Source organism: Suncus etruscus, chromosome 9 (assembly GCF_024139225.1).
Source record: "Suncus etruscus isolate mSunEtr1 chromosome 9, mSunEtr1.pri.cur, whole genome shotgun sequence".
Classification (NCBI taxonomy): domain Eukaryota; kingdom Metazoa; phylum Chordata; class Mammalia; order Eulipotyphla; family Soricidae; genus Suncus; species Suncus etruscus.
Genome location: NC_064856.1, coordinates 16,307,358 through 16,323,179, shown reverse-complemented (window position 1 = coordinate 16,323,179; position 15,822 = coordinate 16,307,358). Strand labels below are relative to the sequence as shown.

At 51.1% G+C, this 15,822-nt stretch overlaps 1 protein-coding gene across 1 annotated transcript; it reads left to right on the top strand.

Annotated features, from left to right (window-relative positions):
• Positions 1-6,989: 6,989 nt before the first annotated feature.
• MYL9 (myosin light chain 9) lies at positions 6,990-13,659 on the top strand. The gene is made up of 4 exons (XM_049779401.1): positions 6,990-7,121; positions 8,984-9,189; positions 11,539-11,700; positions 13,104-13,659. The coding sequence occupies exons 2-4, from the start codon at positions 9,006-9,008 to the stop codon at positions 13,274-13,276; spliced, it is 519 nt and encodes a 172-aa protein (XP_049635358.1). The 5' UTR covers positions 6,990-7,121; positions 8,984-9,005; the 3' UTR covers positions 13,277-13,659.
• Positions 13,660-15,822: the final 2,163 nt, after the last annotated feature.

Sequence of the window (15,822 nt, the reverse complement as noted above, 5' to 3'; positions counted from 1 at the left end):
CCATAGGAGAGACTATCTAAACAGGAGAGGGTATAGGGGGCTTGAACACCATAGTCCAAAACAGCTTTGCGAAGCTCCTTAAGGGAGGCTTGATCGAGATCTCGAATTTCTATATTCTCGCGAAAAACTGAACCAGGGCCACGGCGGTGAGAGGGTGCAGGTGAGGTAGGGGGCGCTAAAGGTGCGTCATCTGCTGCCTCAAGGGCAGGGATGTTTTCGTTGTCTGCAGCCTCAGCTTCTCTCGCAGAGAAAGCCGGAGCTAAGGGACGGGAGGGAGTGCCTCGAGCAGCATCTGTGGTACGAGAGGAACGCTGCCCTGCAGCTTGTGAGCGGGTGACCATAGGATGAAAGGAAGCAGAAGAGGAAGCAGGGGAGGCCTGAGGAGGTTGTGGAGCAACCGACAGGGCAGGGACGCCCGAGGGAGGATGCAAGATTGCGGGGTATGCTAGGGTTCCATAAGGTTTTGCTGCTTGAAGCAGCTCAGCAAGGTCTCTTTTATGGATAGTAACATAATGTAAAGGAGTCTCACCCTCCGGAGAATTAGCATTGCGAGGCTGGGCGTCTTCTTCTTTCACATACGAATTGAGCTGACTGGAATCAACCGCTACAGAAGCTGTGTTCACAGCGGCTTGTGCCTCGCGATCACTCCACGCACTCTCAAGGGTGCGGGGATCAGCGGGCGGAGGGAGGGGTAGGTTAGAATGAGGAGGTAGAGGCTGTTGAGGTGGAGGCGGGGGAAGGTCCTCGCCATTAGGAATGAGAACAGGAAATGTAGCAGCGTGAGCAGGTTTTTGTTCACGAGATTGATGAAACTCGTTTGCGAGTTGTGAAATCATGGATGTAATAGTAATGAGATGAGAATCTAAAGCAGTAGGCTTAGGGGGATCAGGAAAGGCACATTTAGGAGGAGCAGGACAGTCATAAGGAGGAGGAAGAGTTTGTGTGGCTTGTGTGATTAAGGAGCTGTGACAGGCAGAGGTCTGTGTTTCTGGAGAATTAGGTTCCTGAGGTGGAGCAGAAGCATGGACAGAAGTAAGGGAGGGATATAAATGAGAAGCATTAGAGAGATCTTTAAGAGCATTATTTACTTTGGAGACAAAGGTAGAAGAATCAGTGGTGGAGGAATCAGTGGTGGAGGGAGGACAAGGGGAAGGATTTTCAGAGGGAGAAAGGAGATGAGAGACAGAATTAGAACGAGAAGGAGTTCTGGAACACTCACGGGAGACTTGTTGTACATGAGTTTCAACGGCATGGATGATGTCTTTGGCGGTTCCGGCATTTTTAGTTACAATGATATCTCTTAACAGGCTCCAATATTGGAACATAATTTTTTCCTTCTGTGGTTCATCATGATTTACAAAATAATCACTCATTTCTTGTCCTATTTTGTCCCAAGTGGACGCAACAATTTCTGGACAGGAAATGACGAACCAAGGACATACATTATGAATGAACATAAGAAAATTACAAATATCTTTTTTGGTAACCTCTACATGTCTGGCTTTCAACTCAGACTGTATATCTGTAATGAATTTAAGTTCAGTACTCAAAGAATTACCCATGGTAACGTATCCTATGGGTGAAACCCCAAAAGCCAATCAGGGGCGGCGATCAGAACGACTGAAAAAAACTGCAGTTTAAATATTTGATTAAGGCTAACTCGTTTCAACGCTTACCCTGATGAGGTAATTCCCGCGATTTACGAAAGAGCTCCAGACTCGCCGACCTGTAGTCGTTCGGAGTGTGGCGGTGATCTTCGAGCCCAGCGTTGGGCGCCAAAATGCAGGGTCCAGAAGCCCCCCAGGGGGGCCCGGCCAGCAGGAATTAGCTGGGAAGGCTTCTCAGACGACCGCACTTCTATTTTGCTGAGTAGAAGCACAACCACACTGTAAGAAATTTAAGAGAGGTTAATAATAAATGGCCTAAGACAATATCTCACTGCTCAAAGGCGTTTATTGAAATACAACTCCTTCTTTTATAGTGAAGGAGAAGGGGGCAGTACAAAGGTGCTGTCAATCATACTTTTGGCGCGAAGTGGACAGTGGGCTAGGGGGCTGGATGACCTTCAAGCTATGCTGAACGTGCTGTTTCAATGGAAACTTTTAGTGTCCTTCTAGCTGCATTCCTAATTGCTTGACTATCAGGAAATGGTGCAAGATGTGCTTGTCTCAGTGATCTTGAACAGACAATGTAGCATATACTTATTGAAAACAGCCTAATTCACTCCGGAATGTGGTCTTAAGGAATGGGGCCTAGTTTCTGATAACTGTACCAGGCAGTTTTTACTCTCCTCCAGGCTTAGAGCTAAATTATGTCCTGCAGCTGCACATTCTTTTCTCTTAGCTCAAAAATTTGCAGCAAGACTGCATATTGCTTTTAGGTGAAAAGCTGGGCTATGGCAGAAAGAACCGCAAAATGTCCTCAAACAAGTCAGTTCCCAACATCTTCAGCACACTGTCTTGATAACATGTGACACACTAGGACTAGAAAAGAACTCCCCACATGGATACCAGGTATCCAGAAAAAGCTCCCTCACATTGTATTTAAGAGTGAAATGCAGGATCCGGAGTTATAGCACAGTGGTAGGGTATTTGCCTTGCATGGGGCCCAGCCCTGGATGGAACCAAGCCTGCCAGGAGCTATTTCTAAGCACAGAGCCGGGGTACCCCTGAGCACTGCTGGGTGTGGCCAAAAAAAAAAAAGTGAAATGCAGATTGAGCAGAAGTGGTTCTTGCCTTGTACACAGCCAACCCAAGGTTTAATCCCTGGTACCCTATATGATCCCCTGCTCCTGCCAGAAGTGATCTTTGAGCTCAGAAATAAGATTAAGTCCTGAGCACCACCAGGTGTGCCCCCAAAAGAGAATTAAAAAAAAAAAAAGTAAAAGATAGTTTGGGGGGACCGGGCGGTGGCGCTAAAGGTAAGGTGCCTGCCTTGCCTGCGCTAGCCTTGGACGGACCACGGTTCAATCCCCCGGTGTCCCATATGGTCCCCCAAGCCAGGAGTAACTTCTGAGCACATAGCCAGGAGTAACCCCTGAGCGTTACCGGGTGTGGCCCAAAAACCAAAAAAAAAAAAAAAAAAAAAAAAAAGATAGTTTGGGCTAAAGTACTTGCATGCAGTCAACTCCAACTCCATCACCAGTAACCATCAGGTTACTGAGAACTATAGATATGGTCCCAAAACAAACCACTAGACTCACAAAAAAGAAACCATGAATGGCAGAAAATTTTCTATAATCAGAAACAAGACAGATGTCTTCCCTTGCCACTTCCATTCAACATAGTTCTTTTTTTTTTTTTTTTTTTGAGCTATGCGCTCAAAAATTGCTCCTGGCTTGGGAGACCATATAGCAGTGGTCCTCAAACTATGGCTCGCGGGCCACATATTGTATTTGTTTCTGTTTTGTTTCTTCATTGCAAAATAAGATATATGCAGTGTGCATAAGAATTCGTTCATAAGTTTTGTTTTTACTATAGTCAGACCCTCCAATGGTCTGAGGGACAGTGAACTGGCCCCCTGTTTAAAAAGTTTGAGGACCCCTACTTAGGATGCTGGGGGATCAAACTGTAATCCGTTCTGGATCAGCCGAGTGCAAGGCAAATGCCTTACCACTGCGCCACCTCTTCAGCCCCTCAACATAGTTCTTGAGGTCCCAATTAGGACATTAGACCAAAAGATCCATGGATGGGTGGAGGCCATGCAAAATAGGAAAAGTTAAACTACTTGCAGAAAACAATCTCAGAGAAAATACTCAGCTACAAAAGAACTATTAGGGGGTTGGCGAGGTGGCGCTAGAGGTAAGGTGTCTGCCTTGCAAGCCCTAGCCAAGGAAGGACCGCAGTTCCATCCCCTGGCCTCCCATATTGTCCTCCCAAGCCAGGGGCAATTTCTGAGCACTTAGCCAGGAGTAACCCCTGAGCATCAAACGGGTGTGGCCCGAAAAAACAAAAACAAAAACAAAACTATTAGTTGGGGAATAAATTCCACAGAAATGCTGAGCCAGAGTGTAACATGTGGAAAGCAAGGTTCTCCACAATACACAGAGAGGTGTGAACTGTGCCAGTACATTACTTGAATAACCCCTGAGTGCTGCCCAGTGTGACCCAAAAACCAAAAAAAAAAAAAAAAAAAAAAAAAAAACCCTGAGTGCTGCCCAGTGTGACCCAAAAACCAAAAAAAAAAAAAAAAAATCAATAAAAGAAGAGGGTACAACATGTAGAGCCTGTAACTTGCATGGCATACAAGACAATGAATTCACACAAGGCACTGGATTCAATTCCTGGCACTGCCCCAAAATAAAAGTATAAGAATTATAGGGCCGGAGTGATGGCGCAAATAGTAGGGCATTTGCTTAGCTACTCAGTAACCTAGGATGGACCATGGTTCGATCCCCCAGTGTCCAATATGGTTGTCCAAGCCAGGAGTGATTTCCGAGCACATAGCCAGGAGTAACCCCTAAGCATCACCAGGTGAGGCCCAAAAATAAGAGAGAAAAAAAAAAGAATTATGCCACACTGGGTGAAACTATACACAGCTACTATGTGTGCACCCAGCCAGCTCCATAGACTTACTCTATTCTGAAAGAAATGTAGACCAAGTCATGAAAAATAACAGGTACACTAGCCACACAGCTAAAATCTGGCCATCTCAGAAGGTAGGCCTTCTTCCTGCTGAAGCCACACCAACTGCAACCACTACCCACAATCACAACTTTGCCAATGGCCCTGCTTCTATAGCTCTCTGCAGACATTAAATTGACCTGATTTCAGAGAAGTAACAGAATGATCAACTAGCAACAAGAGTTTAAATAAACTTTCTAACAATGACTTAATGACCTCATTGTGAGATACAATAATTTTTTTTTTTTTGGTTTTTGGGCCACACCCGGCGGTGCTCAGGGGTTACTCCTGGCTGTCTGCTCAGAAATAGCTCCTGGCAGGCACGGGGGACCATATGGGGCACCGGGATTCGAACCAACCACCTTTGGTCCTGGATCGGCTGCTTGCAAGGCAAACGCTGCTGTGCTATCTCTCCGGGACCAAGAGATACAATAATTTTTACAAATTTTCTTGTTGCTATACTCTTCTCTTTTTTCTTTTATTTTCTATTAATTGTGCTCCCACTTATCTGAAAACAAATGTATTATGATAAACTATGTGATTTTTGGTCTTTAAATAAATTAATTCATATATATTTATTAATTATGCATTGGATAAGGCTAAGCAATAATATAGTAGGTAAGATGCTTGCCTTGCATATGACCTACTTGGATAAGATCTGTGAATCCCCAAAATATGGTCCCCAAAGCACAATCAGGAGTGACTCCTGAGTGCAGAATCAAATATAAACTTTGAGTACCAAGGGCATGGCCCAAAAAATTAACACCAAAAAACAAGAACTAATGTCCAGAGCTGGAAAGGGTTCAAAGGATTAGGGAGCATGTTTTGCATGTGAGAACCCCAGTTCCATCTATAGCACTACATGATCTCAGGATTATCACTGGGAGTAATCCCCAAGCCAAAAGAGCCAAAAGCTCTTTTGAGCAGTCCCTGAGCACTTTCATGTGGCCCACCTGATCTACCCCCTACACACACACAAAAAATAACCTCAATGACCAAATGCAGAGCTCAACTCTAGCTCCTTCCACATCCCAAAGGCTGTAGAAAATGACTTTTCTCTTTCCAGCTGCTCAGGCCAAACTCTGATTCCCCTCCCCCCACAGCCTCCCCCTCCAAGCATTTCCACAATCAGCCACCTCCCTCCTCCTTCCGGCTAGTCCAAAAAGGCTGCTGTGGCCTGGTCCTGTCTGGGTCATTGCAACCCACAGCTGGTTGTGGCCTAGATAAGCCAAAGCCTTCTCCCTTGCTTGGGTTCTCACAGCGTGCAGGAAGGACCTCACAGGCTCCCACCTCTCCCCCTCGCACCCCCACAGGTACCACCACAGCTGCAGCCTAGTCTCCACACCTCCACACGCCTTCACTGCACCCAAATATCACAGTGCAGCACCTCGATCCCTGTGCCTCCATCCATGCTATAAGCACTGGTGATCACCTCCAAGCCCATACCCCCTCCCTGCTGCAAGAAGGAGGTGGGACCAGGCCCATCTGGGGAACTGTGTCCCCACAAGCCTGAGAGAGGGCACTTGAGTGCTGAGTCAGAGCCCCCCCCCCCCCCCCGCCTTCCAGGTTAAATAGAATACATGGGGCTGGAGAGATAGCACATCGGTAGGGCGTTTGTCTTGCAAGCAGCTGACCCAGGACAACGGTGGTTCAAATCCTGGCATTCCATAAGGTCCCCCGTGCCTGCTGGAGCGATTTCTGAGCAGAGAGCCAGGAATAGTAACCTGCTACTATGCATAGCATACTATGCATAGTATACTAGCATAGCACCGCTGGGTGTGGCCCAAAAACAAACAAACAAAAAAGAATACAAAGATGCAGGTGTCTAGAGAGGCTGCAGGGTCCCCTAGAGATAATTGGCTCCCACCACCCCACCCCTGCATAGGACTGGGAGAGGGAGGGGCTTTCATTCTGCCAGACCTAAGATGCTCTCAGGCCAGGCAGGTGCCCCTGGCTCCTTGCCCCCACCGCTTCACTAATCACCCCCTTCCCGGGTCACGAGATGCCTGGAGGAGGAAGAGGGGGAGGGAGCACCCCCACAACCGTAGCCAGGGGCCCATAGATAGCCAGATGTAAGGGCCAACCTTCTGTGTAGACGCAGGAGGCTGCCTGGGAGAGCAGGGCTGGTTCTGAGAAGTGGAGAGCCCAACCCGGGTCCTATGCCTGTGCTGGAGCCTTCTGGGGTGCGAGTGGGGCCTAGCCCAGCCCAGCCCAGCCGGCCCTTGCTGACCCTGGGGGCGGCTTGAGGGTTCTCAGCCACCAACCCCCTCGCTCCGCCCTGGGTCACAGCCAAATAAGGCAGGCGGGCCCCGCCCCCCGCCCCGCGCACATTCTTCTGCCTTGTAAGGTCCTGCCGAGGCTGAGCTGCCCGACCCGACCCGGCCCGACGGACAGAACCGACAGACTACAGACGCATCGGGCTGCTCCTCCAACAGACACACACACACACAACCGGCAGCTCCGCGTTCGCACCATCTGACCTGCGTCTTCTCGCACCAGGTGGGAGCCGGGATGGACGTCTGAGACAGAGACCTCGGGGTCCTGAGTAGGGGACCTGGGCTGGGGCTAGGCCACAGGGGTCTCGGAGCCCTGCCCCTCCCCTGGGGGTCACTGGGGAATAGCATGTTCAGAGGGGAGAACCCCCCCCCACACGTCCATACGGGTGTTGGACTGATGGTTGAGGGTGGCTACTGTCCCTCTCTGGGGATGGGGCTCACTGAGCCTGAACCCTGCCAGGGAGACGGCCAGGGAAGGGGGGCAGCCTGGTGGGAGCCATCTAAGGAATACTGCAGGAGCCCCCCATTGTCACAGCCAGACAAGCACCAAGACACCAGCTGATTCCAGGACCCCAAGGAGTGTTTGGGGTGGGGACTCTGTTCCCTCTTGACCTGAGTGGTGATGGAGCATGGCCTTCAGTGTGGGGTTTCCTCAAGGAAGATGGGACGGAAGCCCGACCGCCACCAACGGCTTGGCCCCATCAGTCAGAGCTGAAAAGCTTCTGTGGCCCACCCCAACCCCGGGACACCGCCCAGGCGAGGGTCTGAGTCCTCAGTCCAGGATGGGATAAAGGCCTGGGGGCTGCTCCAGGGATGCTCAGGTTTGGAGTGAAGAAACCAGGCTGGGGGCCAGAGAGATAGAATAGTGGTAGAGCGTTTGTGTTGCATGCAGCCGACTTCAGAGGGTCCCGGCTCTACTCCCGGCATCCCATATAGTCCCCCACCCTACCTACCAAGGGTGATTTCTGAGTGCAGAGCCAGGATGACCCCTGAGTGCTGCTGGTTGTGGCCCAAAAAATAATCAATCAATAAAGTTAAGAAAAGAAATCAGGCTGCTTCCTAGAAGAGCTGGACCAAGGGGTAGAGCTGAGGAAAGAGGGGCAGCAGGGCCCCATCAGGCCACAGTGGTCCTCAGTCTTCATGGCACACTTCAGATGAAGCAGTCTTGATGGACCTTAGTTTTCCACTTGTAGAGGAGAGGGGACGACCACCTGGACACAGAGACTTCAGAGTCACTCAGCCAAGGAGCCTCTAAGTCCTGCTGAGAGCAGGTGGGTGGGCACTGAGCCTGAGCTTCCATCAGAGCAAGGGCAGAGCCCAGCTCCTGAGATCTGGAAAACTGGCAGGAGAAAGACAAGCATTCTGGGGGAGCAATAAAGGAAGCCACTGGGGGGCTCTGAGGCAGAGGGTGGCTGGACCCTAGCTTGGCAGGCTCACAGATACGGCAGGAGAATGCCATGAGTGTGTGTGACCAGTGAGGGAGACAGAGTGTGGGCGTCACATCTGTTTTTTGTTTGTTTGCTTTGTTTTGGGGCCACATCCAGCAGCACTGGGGATTGGTAGGAGTGATGGAGCCTCAGAGGAAAGTGACAGATATGGGTTTGGTTCAGCCTGAGGGGTGAGAGGCAAGAAAAGGCTGAGAAGTGGGGTCAGGTGGTGAGTGTTCGTGATGAGAAACTGGATTTCCAGCCCAGGGGAGTAAAAGAGGAACAATCTGAGACATGCCTATCACTCACAGTGCGGGGGGGGGGGGGGGGGAGTAAGGGCAGAGGGTGCACATGAGCCATTTCAGAACCCTGGGAAGGGCGGCTCACTACAGGGCTGCTTGGTCCAGCTCTTTCCTCTGGGGGGCAGCACCCTCAGAGCCTCCCATAGGAGATGCAGTGAATGGCATCCCTGGGTAGAATCTGTCCTGAGGGTTTTGCCCAACCCTTTTCCAGGGCCTTCTCAGCAGTACTTGGGGGTGGGGGGGTGTCTGACTGACCACAACAAGCATCTCTGCTCCTGTATGAGGAAGAGGTGAGAAGTAATGAGGATCACTCCAGCCCTGTCATCTCCCTCTCCATCCCCACCCTCTGCCTTCAGGGAAACCCCACCGGCCGCCAAGATGTCCAGCAAGCGAGCCAAGGCCAAGACCACCAAGAAGCGGCCTCAGAGGGCCACGTCCAATGTCTTCGCCATGTTCGACCAGTCACAGATCCAGGAGTTCAAGGAGGCCTTCAACATGATCGACCAGAACCGCGACGGCTTCATTGATAAGGAGGATCTGCACGACATGCTGGCCTCTCTGGGTGAGGCCTTTGAACAGTGGGGAAAAGGGGGTGTGGGGTGTGCGGGCAGCCTCAGAAAGGCCCATCTCCAGGAAGGCATCCACCTCTAAGAACCACTTTGAACTACACCAGCTGCCCCCTAGATGAAATTCCGACCTCAAGAAGTGACCACAGTGGCTGTGGAGAGATAGTACAGTGGGGATGATACTTTCCTTGCATACAGCCAACCTAGGTTTGATCCCTGGCGTCCCAGACAATCCCCAGAGCACTGCCAGGAGTAATTCCTGAGTGCAGAGCAAGAAGTAAGCTGTGAGCATTGTCAAGGGGCCCAAAAAAAGAAATAATAATGTTTAAAAAAGGTGACCACAAAGGTTCCCAGACTCCCACACACCCAGAATCTGGCTATTTCCCTGGAATCCACATCTTGGGTTTTTGGGCCACACCCAGGTGCACACAGGGTTTACTCCTGGCTCTGTGCTCAGAAATTGCTCCTGGCAGGCTCGGGGGACCATATGAAATGCTGGGATTTGGGGCCGGGCGGTGGTGCTAGAGGTAAGGTGCCTGCCTTGCCTGCGCTAGCCTTGGACGGACCGCGGTTCGATCTCCCGGCATTCCATAGGGTCCCCCAAGCCAGGAGCAACTTCTGAGCGCATAGCCAGGAGTAACCTCTGAGTGTTACTGGGTGTGGTCCAAAAACCAAAAAAAAAAAAAAAAAAAAAAAAAAAAAAAAAGAAATGCTGGGATTCAAACCACTGTCTGTTCTGGGTCTGTTGCATACAAGGCAAAGGTTCTACCACTGTGGTATTTCTCCAGCCCCTGGAATCCACATCTTGGCATTAAGAGAGCTTAAAGGGGCCAGAGCAGTGGCACAGAGGTAGGGCATTTGCCTTGCAAGCTGCTTACCTAGGACGGACCATGGTTCGATCCCCTGGCATCCTATATGGTCCCCCAAGCAAGGAGCGATTTCTGAGCTCAGAGCCAGTAGTCCCTGAGCGTCACTGTGTGTGGCCAAAAAAAAGGGGGGGGAGGGACCCGGAGAGATAGCACAGTGGCGTTTGCCTTGCAAGCAGCCAATCCAGGACCAAAGGTGGTTCGAATCCCGGTGTCCCATATGGTCCCCCGTGCCTGCCAGGAGCTATTTCTGAGCAGACAGCCAGGAGTAACCCCTGAGCACTGCTGGGTGTGGCCCAAAAACCAAAAAAACAAAGGGGGGGAGGGCAGAGCGATAGCACAGCAGTAAGGCATTTGCCTTGCATACAGCCAACACAGGACAGACCCTGATTCAAATCCCAGCATCCCATATGATCCTCCCCGAGCCTGCCAGGAGTGACTTCTGAGCAATGCCAGGTGTGGCCCAAAAAAAAAAAACAAAAAAAAAAAAACAAACAAAAAAAAATGAGAGAGCGAGTGAGCTTGGAAACTGGCTCCAAGACACATGCTCAAATAGGTAAACTGAGTCTGAATGATGCCCTCTAGCATGTACCCAGTCTGCATGTCCCACCCTTCTCAGGATAAGAGCTTAGGCCTTCATAAGAGAGTGTAGGAGTTACAGTGGACACAGCTAATTGTTAGCCCTGAGCACACCCTGCTTCCCCTTATGGCTGGGACCAACACAGGCCCATCCCCTGTCTATTGTACTCAGATGAAGTGGCCCTGTGTGACCTACTACCATCACTAGTGCCCCTCAGTCCCAAACCCACCCAATACTAACACACCCCCATCAAGCACCTGCAAAGGAGACCTGGGAACAGCTCGGCTGTGGGTGTTGAAACAGTGACCATGGGGTCCCAGCCAGCCTGCAGAGACACAGCAGGGGGTAGTACAACAGTCTATAGACCCCCGACCTTAACAGACCCCCAACTCCCAGGGTTCTAGGCCTGAGATCAAGGATAGCCCTAGGCACCACCCAGAAAACCCACAGCCCTAGTCTGGAGCTCCCGTCAGCGGGTATGAGTCAGATGGTCTCCTCAGGATCACACACCAGAGCAGCGATAATGGAGTAAGCAGAGGCAGCGGCCTTGTAACAATAAAGCTCCATGCTAGGGGGTGGGGATGGGAGAGATGGCTCAGAGGGGCAGAGACCATGCTCAGCATGCAGGTCCCTTAAACATTGCCAGGAGGTCTAGTCAAAAAAAAAAAATTTCAGAAGCTCAGAAGCTAAGTCTGGATGTACATGTACATCAGGAAGGGAGATGGGTTCAAGCTGAGCCCTGAGAACACTGCTCTGTGCCCAGAGGCCCGCACAGGCAGCAGATGAACCAGGAGGTTGAGTGCAGTAGCTCTAGGGATGGAGCTGGAACTGGAACTTCCTCCTGTCTATGGGCTCTCGAGGCCAGGGTGTGACTATAGACAGTGACATGTGTTCTGCAGGGAAGAATCCCACAGACGAGTACCTGGAGGGCATGATGAGTGAGGCCCCAGGGCCCATCAACTTCACCATGTTCCTCACCATGTTTGGGGAGAAGCTGAATGGCACTGACCCCGAGGACGTGATCCGAAACGCTTTCGCGTGTTTCGACGAGGAGGCCTCAGGTCAGTACAAAGGTGGGATCGGTGGGTGCTTTCCCAACAATACCGGTTTGTGCAAGGGCCATTGACCATTCCAGGCGGTCAACTAGGACCACCCAGAGCAGAATAGATAGCACAGCATATAGGGTACTTGCCTTGTACAAGGACAGCCCAAGTTTGATCCCCTGAGCACCACTGGGAGTGATCCCTGAGAGTAGAGCCAGGCACAATCCCTGAGTATCACTGGGTATGGCCCAACTCCTCCCCCATGAAAAAAATAACCCCAAAAACAAAACCAGGGTCTGCTCAGCCGCCAAAGAGATTGCACAAGGGTTAAGGCTTTATCTTGCTGAGCCCTGCCTGATCCCTAACACTACATATGGTCTCCTGAGCATGGCCAGGGGTCACTCCTGAGCACAGGACCAGGAATAGCCTCTGATTATGGTCCAAAAGCCCCTCTGCCAAAAATCATATGTTCTCTGGCAAGAAGGTACAGGGACAGCACCCAGTGAGATCTCCCAGAGTGTTTGCTATCCTGGCTCACTTGACCCAGACAGGGCAGAGTGGGACTGGCAAGAGTTTCATTAGAAATGTGACATTGGGGGCCAGAGAGATAACACAGCAGTAAGGTGTTTGCCTTAGACACAGAAGGATGGTGGTGGGGCCGGAGAGATAGCACAGCAGTGTTTGCCTTGCAAGCAGCCGACCCAGGACCTAAGGTGGTTGGTTCAAATCCCAGCGTCCCATATGGTCCCCCGTGCCTGCCAGGAGCTATTTCTGAGCAGATAGCCAGGAGTAACCCCTGAGCACAGCCGGGTGTGGCCCAAAAACAAACAAAAAAAAAAAACAAAAAAAAGAAAGAAAGAAAGAAAGAAAGATGGTGGTTCGAATCCCGGCATCCCATAAGGTCCCCCAAGCCTGCCAGGAGCAATTTCTGAGCGTAGAGCCAGGAGTAACCCGAGCGCTGCCGGGTATGACCCAAAAACAAAAACAACAACAACAACAACAACAAAAATTATCTTCTCAGCAACTTATATTAGGGGCCGGAGAGATAGCATGGAGGTAAGGCATTTGCCTTGCATACAGAAGGACAGTGGTTCAAATCACGGCATCCCATAAGGTCCCCCGAACTTGCCAGGGGCAATTTCTGAGTCTTGAGCCAGGAGCGATTTCTGAGCGTAGAGCTAGGGGTAACCCCTGAGTACTGCCGGTGTGACCCCCCCCCAATAAAAGAAACCCTCAAAAGGTGTCCAAAGCAGGTGGGTGGATGCTGGCAGTGGGTACCAGGGTTCAACTCTTAAAGCAGGCAACTCCCCACACAGTATTCCAGTTCCCTCCCAGAGGCAACTCTAAGAAGTCCCTGTAGCACTCCCCCCATCTGGGGCCACTAGGAGAGCACAGGGGCTCAGCCCTGGGCCCTGTTTCAGGTGTCATCCACGAGGACCACCTTCGGGAGCTTCTCACCACTATGGGCGACCGCTTCACAGACGAAGAGGTGGACGAGATGTACCGGGAGGCACCAATCGACAAGAAGGGCAACTTCAACTATGTGGAGTTCACACGCATCCTCAAGCACGGTGCCAAGGACAAGGACGACTAAACTCCCACACCCTGACCCAAGCTCCAGCACTCCCACTTGCACCTCTGCACCAACTGCAGTCCCTACCCCCACAAGAAGGGACCTTCTCAGACCACCTCCCTGGAGGTGTGGAGGAAGCACATGCCCAAGGGAGAGACCCGCCTGCTCAGGTGCTGGCAGTGAAGGCACCCAGGAAGTCCCTCAGAGACACCCATACTCACACCCAGGCAGTCCCTCCAGGAGTAGCCCTGGATCCCAATTCACTGGTATTCACCCTTTGGCCCTGCAGGCCCCTTCCCAACACTGCCATGAACCCACGTGGACTCTACCCCTCCCCACAGGCAGCAGAGATGGTTCTGTCCAGGGAAGACTGGAAGGAATCCAATAGAAGGTTGAGCACTGAACACTAAGCATTGCCTCTGGTTTCTAGTTTATGGCCGGTGTGAAATGAGGGGCCCTAAACATCCTCCATGCCTCTTCTCCCCCACAGGCCAGAAGGTCCCCCAAAACTGAGCCAACCAAGCCTGCAGATGGCTGAGGTGGGGTTTTCCAACCCAGGCGGTCCCAGGAGGATGAGGAGGCCATGGGACCAGGGGGAGGGCTGTCCCTCAAGCACTTTGGGGGTGGAATGAGGGGGGTGCATCTCCCTGAAGTCAGCGAGTGCCCCGAATGGTGGGGATACTGACACAAGGAACTGCGTAGGCTTATCCACAGCCATGCCAGGACATACAAACCAGACTTCGGTGATAATCATGCCACCACCACTGAAGAAGTGCCAAGCGCCAGCCAAGGGGGCATTGTACTTTTGCCGCCTTACTGAGGTCCAGCCAGAGCCTGGCCTGAGCTCCTCGAACCCCCCCTCTTGCCTTTGAACTAGATCCCAGGAGTCTTTGATCTCTGTGTTAGACAGAATCACCCCAAACAAGCTCTGCTCACAGCCTGGATCCCAGCCCTGGGCTCTGGGGCTCTGGTGACCCTCAGCCTGACTCCCTACTCCCTGCAACTGTCCCAGGAGGTTCTTGGGACCCTTCAGCACTGGCCCCACCCACCAGATCCCAGGTCAAAAGCCACTTCCAAAAGGCCTTTGGAAATTAATCTCTGTTGAAGGAACAGAAACACAAGCCCCCGGGCCAGAGCAATAGCACAGCAGTAGGGCCTTTTTACTTGCATGCATACAACCCCGGGTTCTATCCCTGGCATCCCATATAGTACCCCGACCCTGCCAGAAGTGGTTTCTGAGTGCAGAGCCAGGAGTAACCCCTGAATGCTGCCCAGTGTGACCCAAAAACCCAAAATAAAAACAAAACAAGTCCTTGGGACTGGAGCCATTTGAGGTGCTGGGGATTGAACCTGGGTCAGCAGGTAGAGTGCTTGTCTTGTACATGGCTGACCCAGGTTCAAGCCCCAGCACCTCAAATGGCCCCCTTGAGCCCCAACAGGAGTGATACCTGAAAACAGCCAGGCATAAGCTCATGAGTACAGCTGTGTGTGGCCCCCAAAACAAGCCAACAACATAAAAGTCCGAAAACCGGGGCCGGAGAGATAGCATGGAGGTAAGGTATTTGCCTTGCATGCAGAAGGTTGGTGGTTCGAATCTTGGCATCCCATATAAGCCTGCCAGGAGCTATTTCTGAGCATAGAGCCAGGAGTAACCCCTAAGTGCTGCCGAGTGTGCCCCCCCCCAAAAAAAAAAAAACAAAGCAAAAAAAAAGTCCTAAACCACCCATACAGCTTGACTCTACTATCTGTTAAGATCCAAAAATATTTTTTGGTTTTTGGGTTGGTTTGTTTGGTTGGTTGCTTTTGTTTTTGTTTGTTTGGTTTTTGGTTTTTGGGCCACATCTGGTGATGCTCAGAGGTTACTCCTGGCTACCTGCTCTGAAATCGTTCCTGGCTTGGGGGGACCTTATACGACGCTGGGGAATAGAAAGGCAGTCTATCCTAGGTCACTGTGTACAAGGCAAACACCCTACCATTACGCCACTACTCTGGCCACACGATCCAAAAATATGTTCACATAATCAAGGGACAGGAGAGATAAAATAGGGGGAAGGTGAAAACACCAAATCCTAACCACAAGATCACCAGGGAGCACAATACAAGTGCTATGGTCAATTGTCCCGCACAAGGTAAGTGCCCTGACCAGTTTGATCCCCTGCACAACATATGATTCTGTGAGGACCACCAAGGGTCACTCTTAAACACAGCCCCTGAGCACCACCAGGCAGGTATAGTCTGAAAACCCAGCCCCCCTTTCCCTGCAAAAAAAAAAAAATCAAAACTTAGACTAGCAGGTTCTTAAGTAAAAGGCAACAAAGAATAAACAACAGACTATAGAAAAGAACAGATATCAATTGTTTCAGATGTAGAAAAAAGAAAAGTATGGGGCTGGAGCTATACTACACAGCAGTAGGGCATTTGCCTTGCACATGGCTGACCCAGGACGAACCTTGGGCATCACATACAGTCCCCTGAGCCTTCCAGGAGCAATTTCTGAGTGCAGAGCCACCTGGCCAGGAGTGCCGCCAGGTGTGGCCCAAAAACCAAAAGAAAAAAAAAAAAGTGAA